This window comes from Pongo pygmaeus, chromosome 7 (genome assembly GCF_028885625.2).
Source record: "Pongo pygmaeus isolate AG05252 chromosome 7, NHGRI_mPonPyg2-v2.0_pri, whole genome shotgun sequence".
NCBI lineage: Eukaryota > Metazoa > Chordata > Mammalia > Primates > Hominidae > Pongo > Pongo pygmaeus.
Window position 1 is genome coordinate 79,285,477 of NC_072380.2, and position 18,557 is coordinate 79,304,033.

The 18,557-nt window shown below is 42.2% G+C and overlaps 2 protein-coding genes across 22 annotated transcripts in view; one reads left to right on the forward strand and one right to left on the reverse strand.

Annotated features, from left to right (window-relative positions):
• Positions 1-7,349, forward strand: part of CSPP1 (centrosome and spindle pole associated protein 1) — a 136,540-nt gene extending 129,191 nt beyond the window's left edge. For all 20 annotated transcript variants that reach the window (XM_054497551.2, XM_054497550.2, XM_054497554.2 and 17 more), the window contains 2 exons: positions 933-1,071; positions 2,832-7,349. In XM_054497551.2, the coding sequence (XP_054353526.2) occupies positions 933-1,071; positions 2,832-3,043 (351 nt within the window). In that variant the 3' untranslated portion in view covers positions 3,044-7,349. The remainder of the gene's footprint in view (positions 1-932; positions 1,072-2,831) is intronic.
• The window catches only part of ARFGEF1 (ADP ribosylation factor guanine nucleotide exchange factor 1), a 143,948-nt gene continuing 130,522 nt past the window's right edge, over positions 5,132-18,557 (reverse strand). For both annotated transcript variants that reach the window (XM_054497547.2, XM_054497546.2), the window contains exons 36-40: positions 12,176-12,315; positions 10,576-10,744; positions 8,963-9,101; positions 7,888-8,005; positions 5,132-6,563 (exon numbers count right to left, since the gene is read on the reverse strand). In XM_054497547.2, the coding sequence (XP_054353522.2) occupies positions 6,399-6,563; positions 7,888-8,005; positions 8,963-9,101; positions 10,576-10,744; positions 12,176-12,315 (731 nt within the window). In that variant the 3' untranslated portion in view covers positions 5,132-6,398. The remainder of the gene's footprint in view (positions 6,564-7,887; positions 8,006-8,962; positions 9,102-10,575; positions 10,745-12,175; positions 12,316-18,557) is intronic.

The following is an 18,557-nucleotide window of genomic DNA, read 5'->3' on the forward strand; positions in this document are numbered from 1 at the left end:
AGGTCCAACTCATCACTCTTTCTTGGGCTTTTGGTGTCTTACTTAAGAAACCACTGCCTAGCACAAGATTTACTTGTTTTCTTTCAGTTTGTTTTTAATTGTAGGTCCATGATACACTTCAATTTTTGCATAGGGTGTGAGGTGCAGAGGTCCAAGTCCATTCTTTTGCATGTGGCCATCCAGTTGTTCTAGCAGCATTTGTCGAAAGACTGTTCTCCCATTGCATTTTGTTTTAACTCCGTCCATAAGCATAAGGATTTATTTCTGTATTCTTCTTAATCTTCCATTGATCTACATGTCTTTTCTTATGTCAGTACCACACTGTCTTGATTATAGCTGGACTGAGTCTCAGCCCCTGCTGCTTCAGTTTTTTCCTTTTGTGTCCTATAATTCTCAAGCTTTATCCAGACTGGCAGCATTTCTGTCATCACAAATGTTACTCCTTATCCTTGACTGAGTCATCTGAGCTTGCATGGATAAGCATAGGAGCCATAATACACATGCTCCATATTTTCATTTGTTTTATTTTGTTCATCACAATGTACATTTGAGGGCAAGAGGATGTTTTGATTTGCTGGTTTTTCTTTTTCTTTTTTTTTTTTTTTCTGAGATGGAGTCTCTGTCTCCCAGGCTGGAGTTCAGTGGCACAATCTCAGCTCACTGCAACCTCCGCCTCCTGCCTCAGCTTCCCAAGTAGCTGGGGACTACAGGCGCCCGCCACCATGCCCAGCTAATTTGTATTTTTAGTAGAGATGGGGTTTCACCATGTTGGCCAGGCTGGTCTTGAACTCCTGACTTCAAGTGATCTGCCCACCTCGGCTTCCCAGAGTGCTGGGATTACAGGCGAGAGTCACCATGGCTGGCCCTGATTCACTGATTTGTGAACATATTTTGGGTTAATGACTTTCTGAAGTTCTGTTTTCTAACTACAGGATAGCAGTCGTCCTAATGTAGCACCAGATGGTCTCTCTCTCAAATCTATATCCAGTGTAAATGTTGATCAGCTTAGAACGAGAAATGAGGAACGAATGCGAAGACTGAATGAATTTCACAATAAACCTATTAATACAGGTAAATGATCAAGTGTAATGGCCTATAGTAGAATCCTGTATGAACTTTTAAACTTTCTTACTCAAGGCTTTCACTAACGTCTGAGGGATAGATGGAATGAGTTTGAAGTCCTTTGAGTTGTATGGCCCAAGACATAGTAACTATTGAGCAAAACCAGATCTCAGGATTAAGTTTGCATCAGATTTTTTCTGTCAGAGAGTGCCCATTTTAGAGTGGAGTCTAAACAGATAAAAGTTTTTGCTTATTAAACATATCCAGGCTTTGCTTTCAGCAGAGAAAATGCTATATGATATAGCAATCACTTTACTAAAGTAAAACATTATTAGAAATTAGCCTAAAGACTTTGAGTTCTTTAACACTTATGCTGTAAATTTGCAGTACTACAAAGAAAATTTTTACCTTATTTGGCTTTCCACGCCATAGACAGACAAAGTCTCAGAAGTCAAATAAAGCTAGTCTCCTCATTATGAGTGTATTTTTGTGACTTGCAGGTTAAAGCTAGTCATAGAGCACAAGGCAGGATGGTTCCTTAGACACCTAAGAAGCTACCCTGCCAGCCCTATACCACCCTTTTTTATACCAGTGCTATTAGTCACTGGGATAATGGGACAGTTTCATATTGGTAATAATAATAGTTTTAGCAAATACTGGAGTGGTCTATTTGGGAAATACTCTTTAGTCTGTTAATCTACATTACAATAATCTCTTAAGATTTTTTTAGATCCTACCTTTAATACTGTGTTAATTTAAAACTGTACTCATATACTATCATCCATCTAGCAGTCAAGGTGTGGTGTGTTCTAATGGTGGTAATTCCATACCAAACACAAGCAGACACGGTTAATTGATGGGACAGTAGGAAAGGATGTCTTCTTTCCAGCTATAAGGCATTTTCTTTTAGACCCAACAAACTGAATTAATATTTAACAGGAATATATTTGAGAGAAGATAGCATTTTAAGAATCTTTTTCAGAAGGTTTTTAATGTCTACACTGTTTTTTAACATTGTCCTTTCAAACAGGAGCTTTTTGTTATGATGTGGATTGATTGCACATACCAATCCTTCACAGACCAGGAGATGTAATTAAAAAAAAAAAAAAAGAATATGACATCACAGGGTAGGAAGACAGATTTTCCTATTATTATACCTAATAATAAGTAAAATACAGATAGAAGTTGAGTACAATCGAATTCAATTAAAGAATGAAGCAAGAGCTACCTCTTCATTGACTGGACATGGCCTTGTTAGATTAGGTGTTTTAAGAATGGAAGTAATCTCATGCCAACTAGTGTTTTCCCAAAATAACTTAATTTCCTTATAGCAGTATTGTAGGTTGAAGAGTATTCCCCAAACCTTGCTTAAAAAAAAAAAAAAAAAAAAAAAAAAATTTATGTGTAGCCATTAGGCTTCTCCTGAGGTAAGTTACAAAATAAGACTAGCTACATTCCTCCTGTTGACTTTGTTTCGTGGAGAGGTGCCTTTGATATACTTAGAATCCCTCTGGTTGCTAGTGCCATGGAGTCAGCTTACTCAGTTGATCATTTTTTGTTTTACAAAATTGGCGCCTTTGTGGGCCCACTCTCCTCCCTCTAAAATAGGGTGGGGTGGGGTAAGTCTAACCAAAACACACAGTAGAGTTCAGGATATGAGATTGTGGGGAAATGCTGAGTTGTAATGAGTTGGACTGCAAGAGACCTGCGCTTATGTCTCCTGCCTGCCACCTGTGTTATCTGAGCCACGTGTCCCTTGCCTCCTGTAGATGATGAGAGTTCACTGGTTGACCCTGATGACATCATGAAACACATAGGGGATGACGGATCAAACTCTGTAGCAACTGAGCCCTGGCTCCGCCCTGGCACTTCAGAAACGCTGAAACGCTTCATGGCAGAGCAGCTGAACCAGGAGCAGCAGCAGATTCCTGGAAAACCAGGCACTTTCACTTGGCAGGGCCTGTCGACTGCACATGGTTAAAATAAACCTGTATTGGACCCAGTAGTGCCTTTTAAGGTGAAAGGAATGGTAAATCTGTACCTTTAATAGTATGTCCTACTTTTGGCCCCTACCTGAAAGTTACTTTTTTTCCATCATCATCTGTATATAAAATTATTTTTATCATGATGTATATTGTGTACATAAATAAAAGGCCATGATTATTGATTTATATAATAGAATTGTATAGATTATTTTTGCACAATTTTGTCATAAATTAGGGTGGTAATGAACTGGATCGAACTACTATATGTGCATTATATTGAATTCTGCTTGTCATTAAGATAAGGTGAATAAGTGTCTTAACCATCCTGTAAAACCAGACTCCCCTTTGTTACGTGCACATTTTCCATCGTCACCTTGATGCAGAAGAACTCACTCAGTAGGTGCATCTTTTGTAGCTGTGATTACTCCAGTTTCTGTGTGATGCAATCAATCAAATGTCCTATTATTTCATGTCAGTCAGTCATTTGTAGCTACTGATACAGTAGAAATGAAGGGAACAGTAATTAATTGCTTGTATTTTTGTAAGCCATATGTTAAATGTTACATCATCTTTCTGCTTCTATTTTTATGCCAGTGAAGGTATTTGTCTTAAGTTACTAATTTATATGATGTAACTACTTCTTGATATAAATAAATTATTTTAATTAATTACTAAACTCTTTTTAACTACTATGGAGCTTTCTAGACTAGTTTTCTAGAAGTTGAATAGAGGTGGGGACACCCGGGAGTCAGTCAAGGACAGAGACTGGAGTCTTCTTGTTCCACCATGGAACCTTGGATAAGTGAGTCCATGTGAGTTTTCTAATCAATCAATCATTCAGTAAGTGATACTTCTAAAAAAGGAAACAGTCAAATTATGAAATTCTGACTCGGATTAGAATCTTCAGAACCATGACAGCTGAGAATATCCCCAGGCACTGCTTCTCTCTCTAATACTCCTCTGACGTAATTAATGGTAGACAATATCAGACAAATTTGCCACAGTTAAATTACTGACATTTTGAGTTTTGGCTACTTGTAAATTTTTATTTGATTTTCTAATCGGACCATTGTTTGTTTGCTTTACTCGTAAAAATTTGTTCTGTTGTCATCTGAAAGTAAGAAGAAAGCCTCTGACTCTTCTAGGGGAAAAGTCCTGATACTACAACATTAAATAATCAACTGCCAGGTTGTGTGGAGCACTTACCCTCAATGCGGCAAGGTCAGTGGCTCGCAGCTCTAGTATCCAGCTGGGCCTGAACAGAGCTAGAGCTGTCTTAGGTGTAACAAATACGGCACACTTACTTACAAATGCATTGTTCAGTAACTGTTCATTATCTAAGAGAGGTGTGAAAGCAAAGACTGAATACTTTTCCTCTTTAACACAACCATGTTAGATGATATTGACACGTTTTTGTTTAATGCCATGTACCACACAACTTCAACTGACTCCTCGAACACACAATATTGCAAACCGTGCTGAAGAGAACTTTAGCTCTTTTCAGCATTCAAGTAGTGTAGCCTGATGCTAGGTTATTAAGATGCAAAAAATATTTATTAAAAGATTTTTGGGCTGGATATGGTGGCTCACGCCTATAATCCCAGCACTTCTTTGGGAGGCTGAGTTGGGAGGATCACTTCAGGTCCAAGAGTTTGAGACCAGCATGGGCAATATAGTGAGATCCCATCTCTACAAAAAAAAATTTTTTTAAATTATTAGGCAAGTGTAGTGGTGTGTGCCTATAGTCCTCACTACTGGGGAGGGTGGAGTGTGAGAATCGTGAGCCCAGTTTGAGGCTACAGTGAGCTGTGCTCATACCACTGCACTCCAGCCTGGACAACAGAGTGAGATCCGGTCTCTAAAAGATAAATAAAAATTTTAAAAATTGCCTTAAAAATGAGTATCCTATGGTAAGTACAGTGTAAGGGAGGATCTAATGCTAGAAGCTGGAAAGAAAATACCAGAACCAAACAATATTGAATTTGTAGTTCTGGCTGAAAATGTCTTTTCCATAGTTGTTCAGCCTTAATAGAACAGAATCAATGAAACATGGGGGTGGGTTATACAGGTTTTGATTGCACTGATGAAATAATTCAAAAACTTTATTGACCTATAACCTGATTAGAATATGCCAGATGAGAATCAATATTGTACAGAAAGTTGTACAGAATTTTTACATAGAAAACTTTACATCTGTACCATATACATTTTATCCATCTGAAAAAATTTTCTACATCCACTGTTAATACGGAATGCTTGACAATCTTGTCTTTTAACCATCAGAGCACAATTCACAGTATGAATACATTTCCAGTAAATCTAACCTCCGCAAACCATGCCAGATTTGTTATTTTAATATATTCAACATTAAATTCTGTACATAGAGTAAAATCTACATCAAGCTCCACCACCCAAAAGAAAAGAAAATGACAGCAATCTGGATTCATTTTGCAGTGATTCAAGTTTTGGTCCATAAAGGATCATTCTATTTTAATGGCTCATCTTTAAAAGTCCTAAGAGAAATATGTGACAGGTAGTTACTGTCAGTAGGGGTACTTTCTACCTTTTTTTTCCCTGTTGTTGAAGTGTCGGCCACAACAGCTTCTGGGCATGTTAAAGCCTCAAAATCACCACCTACCAAAAAGGGCAAAAACTAAAAATCCCCACAAAATAAAAAAGAAGGTTCCACCCAAATGTTTAGTGCATTTGACAAAATATTATGGGTATTTAGCAAATGAATAAGAAAATAAAGAAAGAAAACAGTGCAGGAAGAACTATATAATGTTTAAGATTTTTATATTACAGACCTGCATCTCTGTACATTTTTCACAGGATGATTACCAGTATCTCAGATAGCCTGAGTGTGCAAAAATCTTCAGAATAAGAATACCATAGCTGCTAAATATCTTTTACCATGAACAATAATTTCTTCTTCTCTCCCCACTCCCTAATTATAAACATTTTATCCTTCAAAATACAGCTCTCCTGAGTTGTACTTCTTGTAGAAGTTCAATCTTTACATCTATAGTTCTTTGGGTAAGTTTCACTTCCACGCCTGCCAAAAATATGTGGGGCTTTTCCTGCCGTGGAAGACAGAGAAGGACCCGTGAGCATGAGCTGACACTGTTTAAACAGGCTTTCTGCTCAACAGGAGGCCAACATAACACAAAATCCGCCAGCACTAAAAGGGACTGGAGTGTTGCAAGTTTGAGTAAGACTTCTAAGCATCTTTACCAGTAACTCTCAGACACTGCAATCCACAGAAATCATTTTTCAGGTAGGAAACCTCAGCTCCAGCGTCCTTTTAAAGAGCGGAGGGATGTAAACGCCAACAAAAATATTAAGTTCCCATCATTGCTTGTTTATTCCAAGTTCCTGTTCAGGTGGTTGTGATATCTGAAAAACGACTCCGATTCGCAGAAAAAATCTTCTAAGAACAGCACGAAGTTCAGGAATCAAGTCAAATTGCATAATTTCACATAAGAGAGGGTAGTAGAATGATGCATGAGCTTTAAACTGCAGGGAAAATGAATTTCTCCATTAGTAGTGATTGCAAACTGCAGAGCCTTAAACTGCCTAGAGGCAAACTACTCTGGGGCTCCATCACAGGAGCCAGGAAAGCAGGGTCCACAGCAGGCAGTGACTCTGTGGGTTGTGGAACTGAGAGACAGAAGTGTTAGAAAAACTCACTTCATACAAACACTATCCACTTACATATCCTTATTTTGAAAAACATTTGCCTGTATATCTTTGACAAACTTTTAGTAATTTAGCACTGTTTTTCCTGGGTAATAAGCAAAAGCAGGCAACTGAGTACAAACTAGAGTTGAGTTTTTATAAGCTATGGGTTACTGAAATTTTATCTTTTGTTACATAAAAATTGTAAGTTTTGGGGAAAATTCTACCTAACACTGCAATATAAAATCTAAACAGTTCTTCCGGCAAAGCTACATACGTTTCACATGTACAGTTGAATTGCTATACTTTGGCTGTGTCTTCACAGTAGTTCCTTTATCTCTGAACTCTGGTCTGCAGCCTCCTTTCCTACCCCTCTCTGCCCCTCCAGATCCAGGGAAGCAGTGAGACATACTACGGCAAAAAAAAAGCCAGCTGTGAAGTAACAGAGGCTGGGATTTACCCCTTGGCCTTTTGAGTAGTGGGCCACATCACTAGGCATTTTTAAACCTGTTCTAGGGTCACAGCAAAGCAACCTGTATGTGTGAGCTGTAAGTTGCTATTATTTTTTCTAAGAGTAGAATGTACATTTTTGAAAACCTTAAAATAAATATGCACTTATATTTACAGTCATGTATGTGTATTTTATCTTTATTTCTACTGGTTTAAAATTCTTAGATGAGGCCCATTCACTAGGGACTCTGGGTTACCTGGAACCACTAAATATGCCAAAGGAACAGCTGCAGCCCGGAGCACAGGCCCAGGAACCAGATGTAGTCTTGAGTAGTAGGCAGAGTACAAGGCCATGAGGTGGTTGGCCAGCAGTTTTCAAAATGGGGAAAAGGGAGAGACTCCTGGGGTCATAATGGGAATTTCAATGTTGAGGGAACCCAGGAACTTGTCAAGGTATCCCAAGGGATTCTGATCCCTCACCTACTGAATCCCCTAGAGAACTGCTGATTAGTGAACAAAGCTGGGTAAGGAGGGAGAAAAGCAAGGACTGAGGAAGATACAGCAAGGCCACTGGTGGCTTTCACAAGCAGCAGTGCAGGATGGGTACTACTTGATTCGTCTCCGAGAGCTCTTGCACGGCGGCTGTGGGACCCCGCATCCCAATGCGAATCGGGCTAGAAATGTGGGGCTGGATTTGAAGCCTCATACTTACCCTATTATCGCTTATCTTTAGAACTTTAGTTAGAAACAAAAGCAGTAAATTAGTCCAGGCTTCTCGATGACTTTCTGATGTTAGAGTGAGGAAGTAACTTAGTGCTTCACTGCAGACACTGCAAAAGAAAAGGTTTCCTTTAATGTTACTTGCATATCTACTGGTCCCCATATTCACTGAGAAAGAGCAATCATGAACATAGTAGTGAATATGAACTATTCAAGAACATGTTAGATCCCATCTGTTTACATTAGCTGGAGTGTCAACATAAACATGCTTTTCAAATTGGGAAGAAAACCAAACATGTTACAAGAAGCCATTGTAACTTACCAGGAAACCCACATTTTCCTAATTTTCTAAGTTTCTTTCAATGCAAAGCTGCCGTGTGGCAGGTGGCACATGCAAAGCTTAGTTTCAAGAGACCTGGACTGGAATCTGAGGCGACTCCTCTCTTCACTGACCCTTGTGAGGCCCTAGATCAGAAGGCCCTGTGGGGCCTTAATCAATCAGTCTTGTCAATCAAATGGGACAGCAGAGACTAGGTGATCCCTTAAAATTCTAAAATTTATTTAATTGGCCTCAGGACATCTATTCCTTAAGTAGATATAATAATACAATGCAGATGGCCGTATTGTTTCTGAATGGCATGTTTCATTCTTAGCCTGAGTTTACACATTAGTTGGCTTAAAGTAAAAGAGTAAAGAAAGTAACGCTAAGAAAAACTCCAAATATTTTTTTCAAAGTAAATGCAGGCAGGGAAGTTTTCACTTTCACAAATGATTGTTCTGTAAAAATGGGACTATCTTATGACATTAAAAAGGCCTATAAATGATATCATAGTTCACAGTTTTAAAACAGAAAACCTCCTTTGTCCTGCATGTTAGACATGATTTGGCCACATGTCACTAAAGCACATTCGTCTCTAAGACTGAATTTAATTTTTACAACTGCTCTGTGGAATAGGGGCATCCAGGCCCCAAAGGCTCAGCTCTCAGCATGGTCCCGCCGGTGCCTCTTTCCTGCCCGGCACCATGTGGCTGCCTGGTCAGAGATGGCAATCAGTCAAGAGTCTTACTTCAAAAGCCTCTGCTGGACCTCCTCCCAGGCACTAACGCGGCTCTCATCCATGTACATCCGGAAGAGAATGCGCAGCCCACAGGCCAGGCTGCTGGTCTCCTGCTTCAGAAGGTTGGGCTTGGATTTGCCTTTGAATCCTGCAGAAAGGGGAAGTTTCTGGGATTAGTTTGGGAAGGCATTTTATGTAAAGGTGAAATAGCCCGTATGGAGGCACATTTTGTTTGTGCTCAGCCATCAGCATCTGCTGCTTACAAAACGGAGCCACAGCAGCCTGATGTGAAGGTGATTTCCATGTCCAGAATTCCCTCCCTATTCAAGTTGGGGATATGAGATATAAAAAAACTTGTGGCCTGGGAAGGTGGAACCCTTCACATGAAACTGCACTTGAATCCCCAAAGCTGTGGAAGGGGCCATGTGCTCTGCCTGCATGAGGGGTCTCAGATAAACAGGGGCAACCCCCAGGAGGTGAGAACTGCTCTGTCAGAGGTCTGATGGGTCCGGTGTGTGTGGACACAAGGAGGCTCTATCAGCTCAGCAGGAAGAGGCCCAGTGGAATGGTGGCAAAAACTTGGGTAGAAAAAAAGGGGAAAAATAAGTACAGACTACTCTTTCCAGAAGTTAGGTTGTAAAGGAAAGAGAATGGCACAGCTGTTTCAAATAAGCAAACATAAGCACCAAACCCTTTTGATACAGAGTTTGATGTTCGATAAGTATCAGCCCCCTTCTTTTTCTCTGCCTTATTCTGCAGCCCCTCATCCTCCCAGCACTGTTTTGCAACTCATATTTCTTTCTTCTTTTCTTTTTTTAAGAGATGGGGTCTCACTGTGTTGCCCAGGCTGGAGGGGAGTAGTGTGATCATGGCTCACTGCAGCCTCAAACTCCTGTTCAAGTGATCCTCCCACTTCAGCCTCCCGAGTAGCTGGGATTACAGGTACGCGACACCATGCCCCGCTAATTTTTAATTTCTTGTAGAGACAGGGTCTTGCTATGTTGGCCAGGGTGGTCTCGAACTTCTGGCCCCAAGCAATCATCCTGCCTCAGCCACCCGAGTAGCCGGAACTATAGGCGTGAGTCACCGCACCTGGCTCTATTTTTTAAATTAAAAAATTAACAATGTCACTTTGGTTTATAATAAAAGCTTGTTTTTTGTTTAAAATGTCTAACTTGTTCTAGAACAAATATACCTCACATCCCAATAAATTCACCTTCACTCTGAGCTCTGGCCACTCCCAGTAAACAGAGAAGCCATTCAAATACACATGCCAGGTTTTGTGTGTGTGACTTTTACACACATTTATTTCCTAATGAAAAGACAGCTTTTATCATGCCAATGAGTATCAACAAGAAGGTCCAGGTTGGGTAAACAAGATGAAAGAACAATATAAGTCAAATAATAGACCAAGGGGGAAAAAATCCACCCAAATAGTTATCTGGTTTACTGTAGACCAGAAAAGGGCCTGGTTGTGAGATTACTTTATTACTGTTAAGGTCAGAGTACATATAGTGACATGCACAGACCTACAGCAGACAGTCAATGAGTTCTGAAACCTGTATGTATCTCTCCCACATCCATCAACAGTAAACATTAAATGTGAGGCGTGTGTAGCTTACCTGCTTTCCACAGGGCAGTCCTCTGTTCGTTGTTGGAATTAAATGCTTTTGCAAATCTATGTGACTCTAATAAGCAATCCAGTAGCTTAAAAAGTTGTTGTGATGTTAAAAAGCGGTACATTCCTTGGTCTTGAGTATCAACTCGAACATCAAAGTCCACCGCATCTCTCTTTGGAAAACAAACCATCCCAGCATATACACACAGTCACAATAATTTTAGTTAATTTACAACTCAATGCTCCCCAAAGACCAGTTTTACCAGAAAGCCACAGATACTCAGCTTGATCTAACCTAACAGAAAGTAAGGGAAGGTCCACCTTCCATTACGAACATCCTCGTCCCCAAGCAACGCCTCCCATTAGTCCAGACCCTCCTGGACTCCCAACTCCCTGGCCCTGCGTTCCTCAGCCCCTCAAGTCCTTCCTTCTCTTCTCAACTGCTATGGAGTCCATGCATCATGATTTTAATTATTCTCTTTCACAACCCCTCCTCTTCTTTTTAGTAACTGGCTGGCAAAATGGCTGTGTCGTCACATGTGACTGGAGAAAGCAGACTGGTTTCTCTCTAAACCAGTGGGCTCAGTGCTGGCCCAGCCCTTGGCAGACCTTGGCCTAGGCCACATTCCTGGCCAACCAGCTCACGTTTTCACTTCTCAAGTAGCTAAAACATTCTTCCAAATCTCACATGGTAGATGACTTTTCTTCCCATCTCAGTGAGAAACCTGAAGCTGGCAGAGGAGGTCTCTCACAAGCTCCCACCCCAAATGTACCAGACTTCCTTCATTCATAACCCATCCCCCAGCCCTTCCCCTGCCACCACATGGGAACTGTCTGGGCTTCTACCCCAGGTGATTCCCACTCTGTGTGAGGTACTATCTCCACTCACTCAAAAACATGGCCCTAGCAATTGTCCCTCTCTTGCCCACAGTCAGTTTTTCTCTCCCTACTGGAAAGCTCTTACCAGTGAACACGCTGCCATATCACCAATCTGGAGAACAAAACATAGCAAACCCCTCTCTTGAACCCCTCACAATCCAGCTATCACATTTCTCTGTGCCTTTACAGCAAAACTTCTTAACACAATACTAGCTGAGTCCACATTCTCTCCTCTCTCTCTCTCCCCATTACAATTATGCTTTCGTCCTCGATTTAACATTTAACACACTGTTAAGGTTCCAAAGTCTTCCAAATAGTTAGAGGGCAATTCTCAGGTGTAATATCACTTGACCTATCCAGAGCATTTAACAAGTGACTGATCACATGCTTCTTCTTAAAACATTTACTTCATCTGACTTCCCGGACAACTGACACCTGCTTCCCCGTGCCTCCCCATGCCTCATGGATTCTCGTCCTCAGTCTCTGCTAGCTGCCTCATCGCCAGAAGCTGTAGAGGACGAGGTCCCTAGTAATCAGCTGCTGACCCTCCTCCCTGCTCTAGCTAACCTTATTACCTTGTGATGGGATCCAGTCTCATGGTTTAAAAGGACATCTGTATGATGAAGTCCCCACAAACTAATTCTCTAGCCTAACTCTACAGCCCAGACTGCTATAGCTAACTTCCTACTTACACAAAAAAAGCAGCTATCCTCCTATCTCCTTACCTGCGCTGCAGCTAAGTTTTCTGCATCTTCTTTCTTACTTGTGGCTGGGAAGAAGACAATGTTGTCGATAGTCTGGATGAGTTCCAGCTGCACAACACATTTAATCAACAGGGCAGCAAACAATTTTTGTTCTGGAAATTCTGTGAGGAAACCCCCCCCAATGCACATGCAAACAAAAAATTATTTTGAATCCTTTATAATTTCCATGACATTACAATGCTAAGGAAACATTAATATGTATTCACATATCACACTGAGAAGGACATACTGCTTTTGCACACAGGCACTACTCAGTAAAAGTTTAACTGATATTTAGAAAAGCCTTAGAAAAGTAATTTTTAAAATAAAAGTGCCCTACACAATTTAGAACAAGCTTGTCCAACCCATAGCCTGTATGTGGCCCAGGACAGCTTTGAATGCAGCCCAACACAAATTCACAAACTTTCTTAAAACATTAAGAGATTTTTTTTTCTTAGCTCACTACTATTTTTCATAGTAGAAAGAAACAAGGATTGTCAAGTCGCCCAGCATTGGAGCCATTGCCCCAAGACTGCCTAGTAGGCAGCTCCCTTTGGGCAACTGTCTGCCTCCTGGAAAGCTTCCTGCCAAAGCTGCCCCTGAGAATCTGGGATGGAGGTGTGGCCATGTGGTCTGGGTCCCCTGGGACCGTACATGTTAGTGTATTTTATGAGTGGTCCAAGACAATTCTTCCAATGTGGCTCAGGGAAGCCAAAAGACTGGACACCCCTGATTTAGAGCAATAATATATTCAAGATGTTCCTGCTACAAATTTTTTAATTCAAGTTATTTTTAATGAAAATGTAACAAATGGATAAAAACCTAAAACAGAAGTATCAACTGTAAACCCAAGTCTGACCTCTGAAAATAGGGAATAAAGGGGCTGGGCACGGTGGCTCACGCCTGTAATCCCAGGACTCTGGGAAGCTGAGGCAGTTGGATCACCTGAGGTCAGGAGTTCAAGACCAGCCTGCCCAACATGATGAAACCCCATCTCTACAAAGCTACAAAAAAATGTGCCAGGCATGGTTGCGCACACTTGTAATCCCAGCTACTCTGGAGCCTGAAGCAGGAGAATCGCTGGAACCCAGGAGTCAGAGGTTACAGTGAACCAAGATCACGCCACTGCACTCCAGCCTGGGCAAGAGAGACTCCGTCTCAAAAATAAATAAATAAATAAATAAATAAAATTAAAATAAAAAAATAGGTTATATGAAAACCTATGACATAAGAAAATAACGGAACAGATCCATGTGAGACAGGAAGTGAGGGCAGCCAAGACGCCGGATTAACCTATGCAATACTGTGGTTTGGCCACAGCACATGTTTTATTTGGGTCCAGATTTGTAGTTGTGACTGAAATTACCTCTTATTTTCAAAGACATCCATCAGCAAAGAAGTCTATAAAAAGTTTAGCTGGGGCCGAGTGCAATGGCTCATGCCTGTAATCCCAGCACTTTGGGAGGCCAAGGCAGGTGGATTGCCTGAGGTCAGGAGTTCGAGACCAGATTGGCCAACATGGTGAAATCCCATCTCTACTAAAAATACAAAAATTAGCCGGGTGTGGTGGCACGTGCCTGTAGTCCCAGCTACTCGGGAGGCTGAGGCAGAAGAATGGCTTGAACCCGGGAGGCGGAGGTTGCAGTGAGCTGAGATCACACCACTGCACTCCAGCCTGGGCAAGAGCCAGATTTCGTCTTAAAAAAAAAAAAAAGTTAAGCTGAACACATTACTTCAAAAGTAACCAAACTGCAAAGTAACAAAAGTGCCACCCGTATTCCCCTCATCAGCTATACACAGTCACATTCCTCTATCCTGAACACATTTGTTCAACAGGGCGTTTCTGATAGTCTGCCGGCCCATGTGGACACACTCATGGGCGTGCTCCCCTTGTCTGACCATGCCAGCTAAGCAGCTAAGCCAATGCAGCAGCACAAGGTTAGAAAAAAGGACTCAACTCCTGAGATGCTGCTGCCATGCAGCCCAGGGGACCCAGACCACACGGCCACACCTCCATCCCAGATTCTCAGGGACAGCTTTGGCAGGAAGCTTTCCAGGAGGCACACAACTGCCCAAAGGGAGCTGCCTACTAGGCAGTCTTGGGGCAATGGCTCCAATGCTGGGCGACTTACAATCCCTGTTTCTTTCTACTATGAAAAACATTTTACTACAAATTCCCTTTTCTGGCACTAATGTGTGGAAGACAAATTCATGTTTTAGGGATTTTGGGGGGCAGAAAAATAACTTACTTAAATTTATTCTTATTGAGATCATTAATGAAGGCTCCTTTCCAGATACTGTTCATAAATGCTATTCTATTTAACGTTTAGTTCTTAGTACTAGATCACAAGTTAAAAAAACAAAACAAAGAAACCTGTAAGTCCTATGGTTATCTCTTCCTCTTAAATCTTGTCTTCTTACTCCTTTATTACAGTGACAGTGGCATGGACAGTCATCCATTCACTCCCTCATTCAAGTCAGAAAAACATCTCAGTCCCCGGCGCAAGAGAGTCCTAGTAGTACCTGGACTCCAGAATGGACTTAGCAGTAGATGGAGGTCTTAGGAGACCTATTTTCATCAGTTCCAACGTGAATTGCTCAGGGGTGTTAAGAGCTTCCAGCAGGGACCCAAACAGTTCTAGTGACCCCAAGAATTTGGCAGATGAGGCTGTACTCTGAACAGGGATGCCAAGCCTCTTCATAGTTTCTCGTGCCCTTTGAGACCTGGACAGGGATCCTAACTACAGTCTCACTAGCAAGGACCACGAGCACATTTGATGACAATATCTATTTGGACAAATTTCAGTCATAACAAGGCCTGACACTGCCAGGGTTATATTTGTCAACCATTTCATTGTCCACACAACAGAGAGCAAAGCTAAGCAGATTTTAACTATGTGGGACTACAGGTACTGAATCAACTCGACAGAGCAGTGGTGCAGAAAGAATGAGGCTGGTCTGTGCTGTGATTCTTTTCACTGAGTTGGAGAGTCAGATGCAGGGGCCTCCCCATTAAACAGGAGAACCACAACCTATCCACCAAGGAAGAGGGCTCATGGGAGCAGGGTGGCTGCTTGTTCTTCCTCCAGCTCTACCTGTTCTAAGTTAACAGTTCCAGGATGAACCTCGCCTAAAAGTCTTCCAGGGGAGCGAGAGTGAAATGTCTGGCTTAAGGATGCAGTCTGATCCCACAGCTCACAGTGGCAGGAAAGCAGAACCCTTGCCCCAGGAAAAAGAATAGTCCCAGAGTAGCCAAGTGCACACTTTCCACTATGTGAAGACCAAGTACTGCCCTCACAAAGCTAAGTGTGTTTAAATTCAGTCTTGAGGCTGAGAGTGAGAAAAGCCACTCACTATTCTTTCCTCTTGGCCTTTCTTGGTGCAGACTGAAGCTGCAAAAGATTCCTACATGAACCATTCTGTTCTTTGGACAACAGGAATGAAAAATGAAACTGGGCCACTCACTACCACCTGTTTCCTCTTTAAGAAATTAGCAAAATACAGTGACTGAAGATAGAAGGTCCTTTCAAGTAGGATATGATAATAAAGCCTGTCTTCTCTCAAGAACTGTAAGCACCTAGGATTAAAAAATTCCCTGAAAAAAATTAAATCAAAATGGATCAACGACCTAAATCAAAGAGCTAGAAGAATACAACTTCATAGGCCAGGCACAGTGGCTCACGCCTTTAATCCCAGCACTTTGGGAGGCCGGGCAGGTGGATCACTTGAGGCCCGGAGTTTGAGACGAGCCTGGCCAACATGGCGAAACCCCGTCTCTACTAAAAATCCAAAAATTAGCCAGGTGTGGTGGCATGTGCCTGTAATCCCAGCCACTCAGGAGGCTGAGGCAGGAGAATCGCTTGAACCCAGGAGGTGGAAGTTGCAGTGAGCCGAGATCGCACCACTGCACTCCAGCCTGAGCAACAGAGTGAGACTCCATCTCAAAAAAACAAAAAAAAACACTTCATAGAAGACAACATTGGGGGAAATGCTCATGACCTTGGATTTTGACAATGACACCAAAGGCATGACTAACAAAAGAAAACAGAAAAATTGGACTTCATCAAAATTTAAAAACAGGCAAAGGACACGAACACAAATTTCTCCAAATAAGATACACAGATGGCCAATAAGCATATGAAAAGATGGTTAACAACACTAATCATTACGGAAATGCCAGTCAAAAACACGGTGAAGTAAACTTCTCACCCACTAGAACGGTTATCATTTAACAACAACAAAAAAGGCGTTGGCAAAGATGTGGAAAAACTGGAATTGCTGGTGGGAATGTAAAATGATGCAGCCACTGGCTATAGAAAATTGCTTGGTGGTTCCTTGAGAAGTTAAACATAGAATTACCCTATGAGCTAGCAATTCCACTCCTAGGTAGATAATGCAAAAGAATTGAAAACAGGTATTCAAAAGATATTTGTACACAACAGTTTATAGCAGCACTATTCATGACAACTACAGGTGAAACAAATACAAATGTCCATCATCAGACAAATGGATAAACAAAATGTGGTCTATACATTCAGTGGACTATTACTTAGTAATAAAAAGGAATGAATTACTGATTCATGCTACAACATGATGCGTCTTGAAAACATTGTGAGAGAAGACAGACACAAAAGGTTATATTTTGTATGATTCCATTTATATGAAATATGCAGAATAGGCAATTCACAAACACAGCTAATTAGTGGCAGCCAGGGGCTGGGGAAGAGGAGAAGAGGAAGTGGCTGTGTAACAGTTATGGGGCTGGGGGGCTCCCTTTAGGAGTGATGAAAATGCTTTGGATCTAGATAGAGGTGGTGGCTGTGAACGTACTAAATGCCACTGAATTATTATTCACTTGCATATTGTTATTTCTGTTATGTAAATTTCACCTCAGGTTTTAAAAAGTTCTCAAAGCTGTCCTGTTCTCCTCTAAGAAGGCTGTGGTCTTTTCTAGGTGTTGTAATTTTCCTTCAGCAAATGAAACTGAATTGATCCAGTAAAAAAGTAAAGGGTTCCTCCTTTTTGTGAAAAGGTGAGGGGAGGAATACAGGTGACCTGTGGATCCCTGTATGGAGACAGGGGTGTGGGCAGCAGTGAGGGAAATGGGCACAGGCTGACTAAGGTTGGGGTGCAGTGTGGAGAAAAGGGTTGCTCCTTAAAAAGTAGGGTGCTTCTGCCGGGCGCGGTGGCTCATGCCTGTAATCCCAGCACTTTGGGAGGCCAAGGCGGGCGGATCACGAGGTCAGGAGATGGAGCCCATCCTGACTACCGCGGTGAAACCCGGTCTCTACTAAAGAATAAAAAAAAAAATTAGTTGGGTGTGGCAGCAGGCACCTGTAGTCCCAGCTACTGCAGAGGCTGAGGCAGGAGAATGGCGTGAACCCGGGAGGTGGAGCTTGCCGTGAGCCAAGATCACACCACTACACTCCAGCCTGGGCCACAGAGCAAGACTCCGTCTCAAAAAAAAAAAAGTAGGGTGCTCTTGGACAGACGTCGTGGCACAAGCCTGTAATCCCAGCATGTTGGGAAGCTGAGGTGGGCGGATGGCCTGAGCTCAGGAGTTCAAGACCAGCCTGGGCAACATGGCAAAACCCTGTCCCTACAAAAAAATATAAAAAAATCAGCTGGGCATGATGAGGTGTGCCTGTAGTCCCAGCTACTCAGGAGGCTAAGGTGGGAAGATTGCTTGAGCCTAGGAGGTTGAGGCTGCAGTGAGCCGAGATCACACTCCAGCCTGGGTGACAGTGAGACTCTGTCTCAAGAAAAAAAACAAAACAAAAACAAAAACAAAAACAACAAAAACAAGTGGGGTGCTCCTGCTTAGAAAGCAACAGTCCTTCACTACTTCCCCTTGCAGATGGGTAGAGGAAGGCATGCTAGGCCCTACTTTTGCAGACAGAACATGGGGTTGGTTGGCATGCAGAAGGGGGTGGAGAGAGAAGACTCAGGTGCTCGCTGGCGGAAAAAGCTGACATTTCAGTTATCAGCAGAGTTCTTGACCTTCTGCAAGAGGGCACCTATCTACCAGAGGATGTCCAAATTAGGATAAGCACAGTAAAGAAGTGATGACATGGCCAGGTACAGTGGCTCACACCTGTAATCCCAGCACTTTGGGAGGCTGAGGCGGGCGGATCATAAGGTCAGGAGTTTGAGACCAGCCTGGCCAACATGGTGAAACCCTGTCTCTACTAAAACTACAAAAATTAGCTTGAGGTGATGGCGGGCACCTGTAATCCCAGCTACTCGGGAGGCTGAGGCAGGAGAATCATTTGAACCTGGGAGGTGGAGGTTGCAGTGAGCACCACTGCACTCCAGCCTAGGCGACAGGGTGAGACTCCATCTCAAAAAAAAAAAAAAAAAGTGG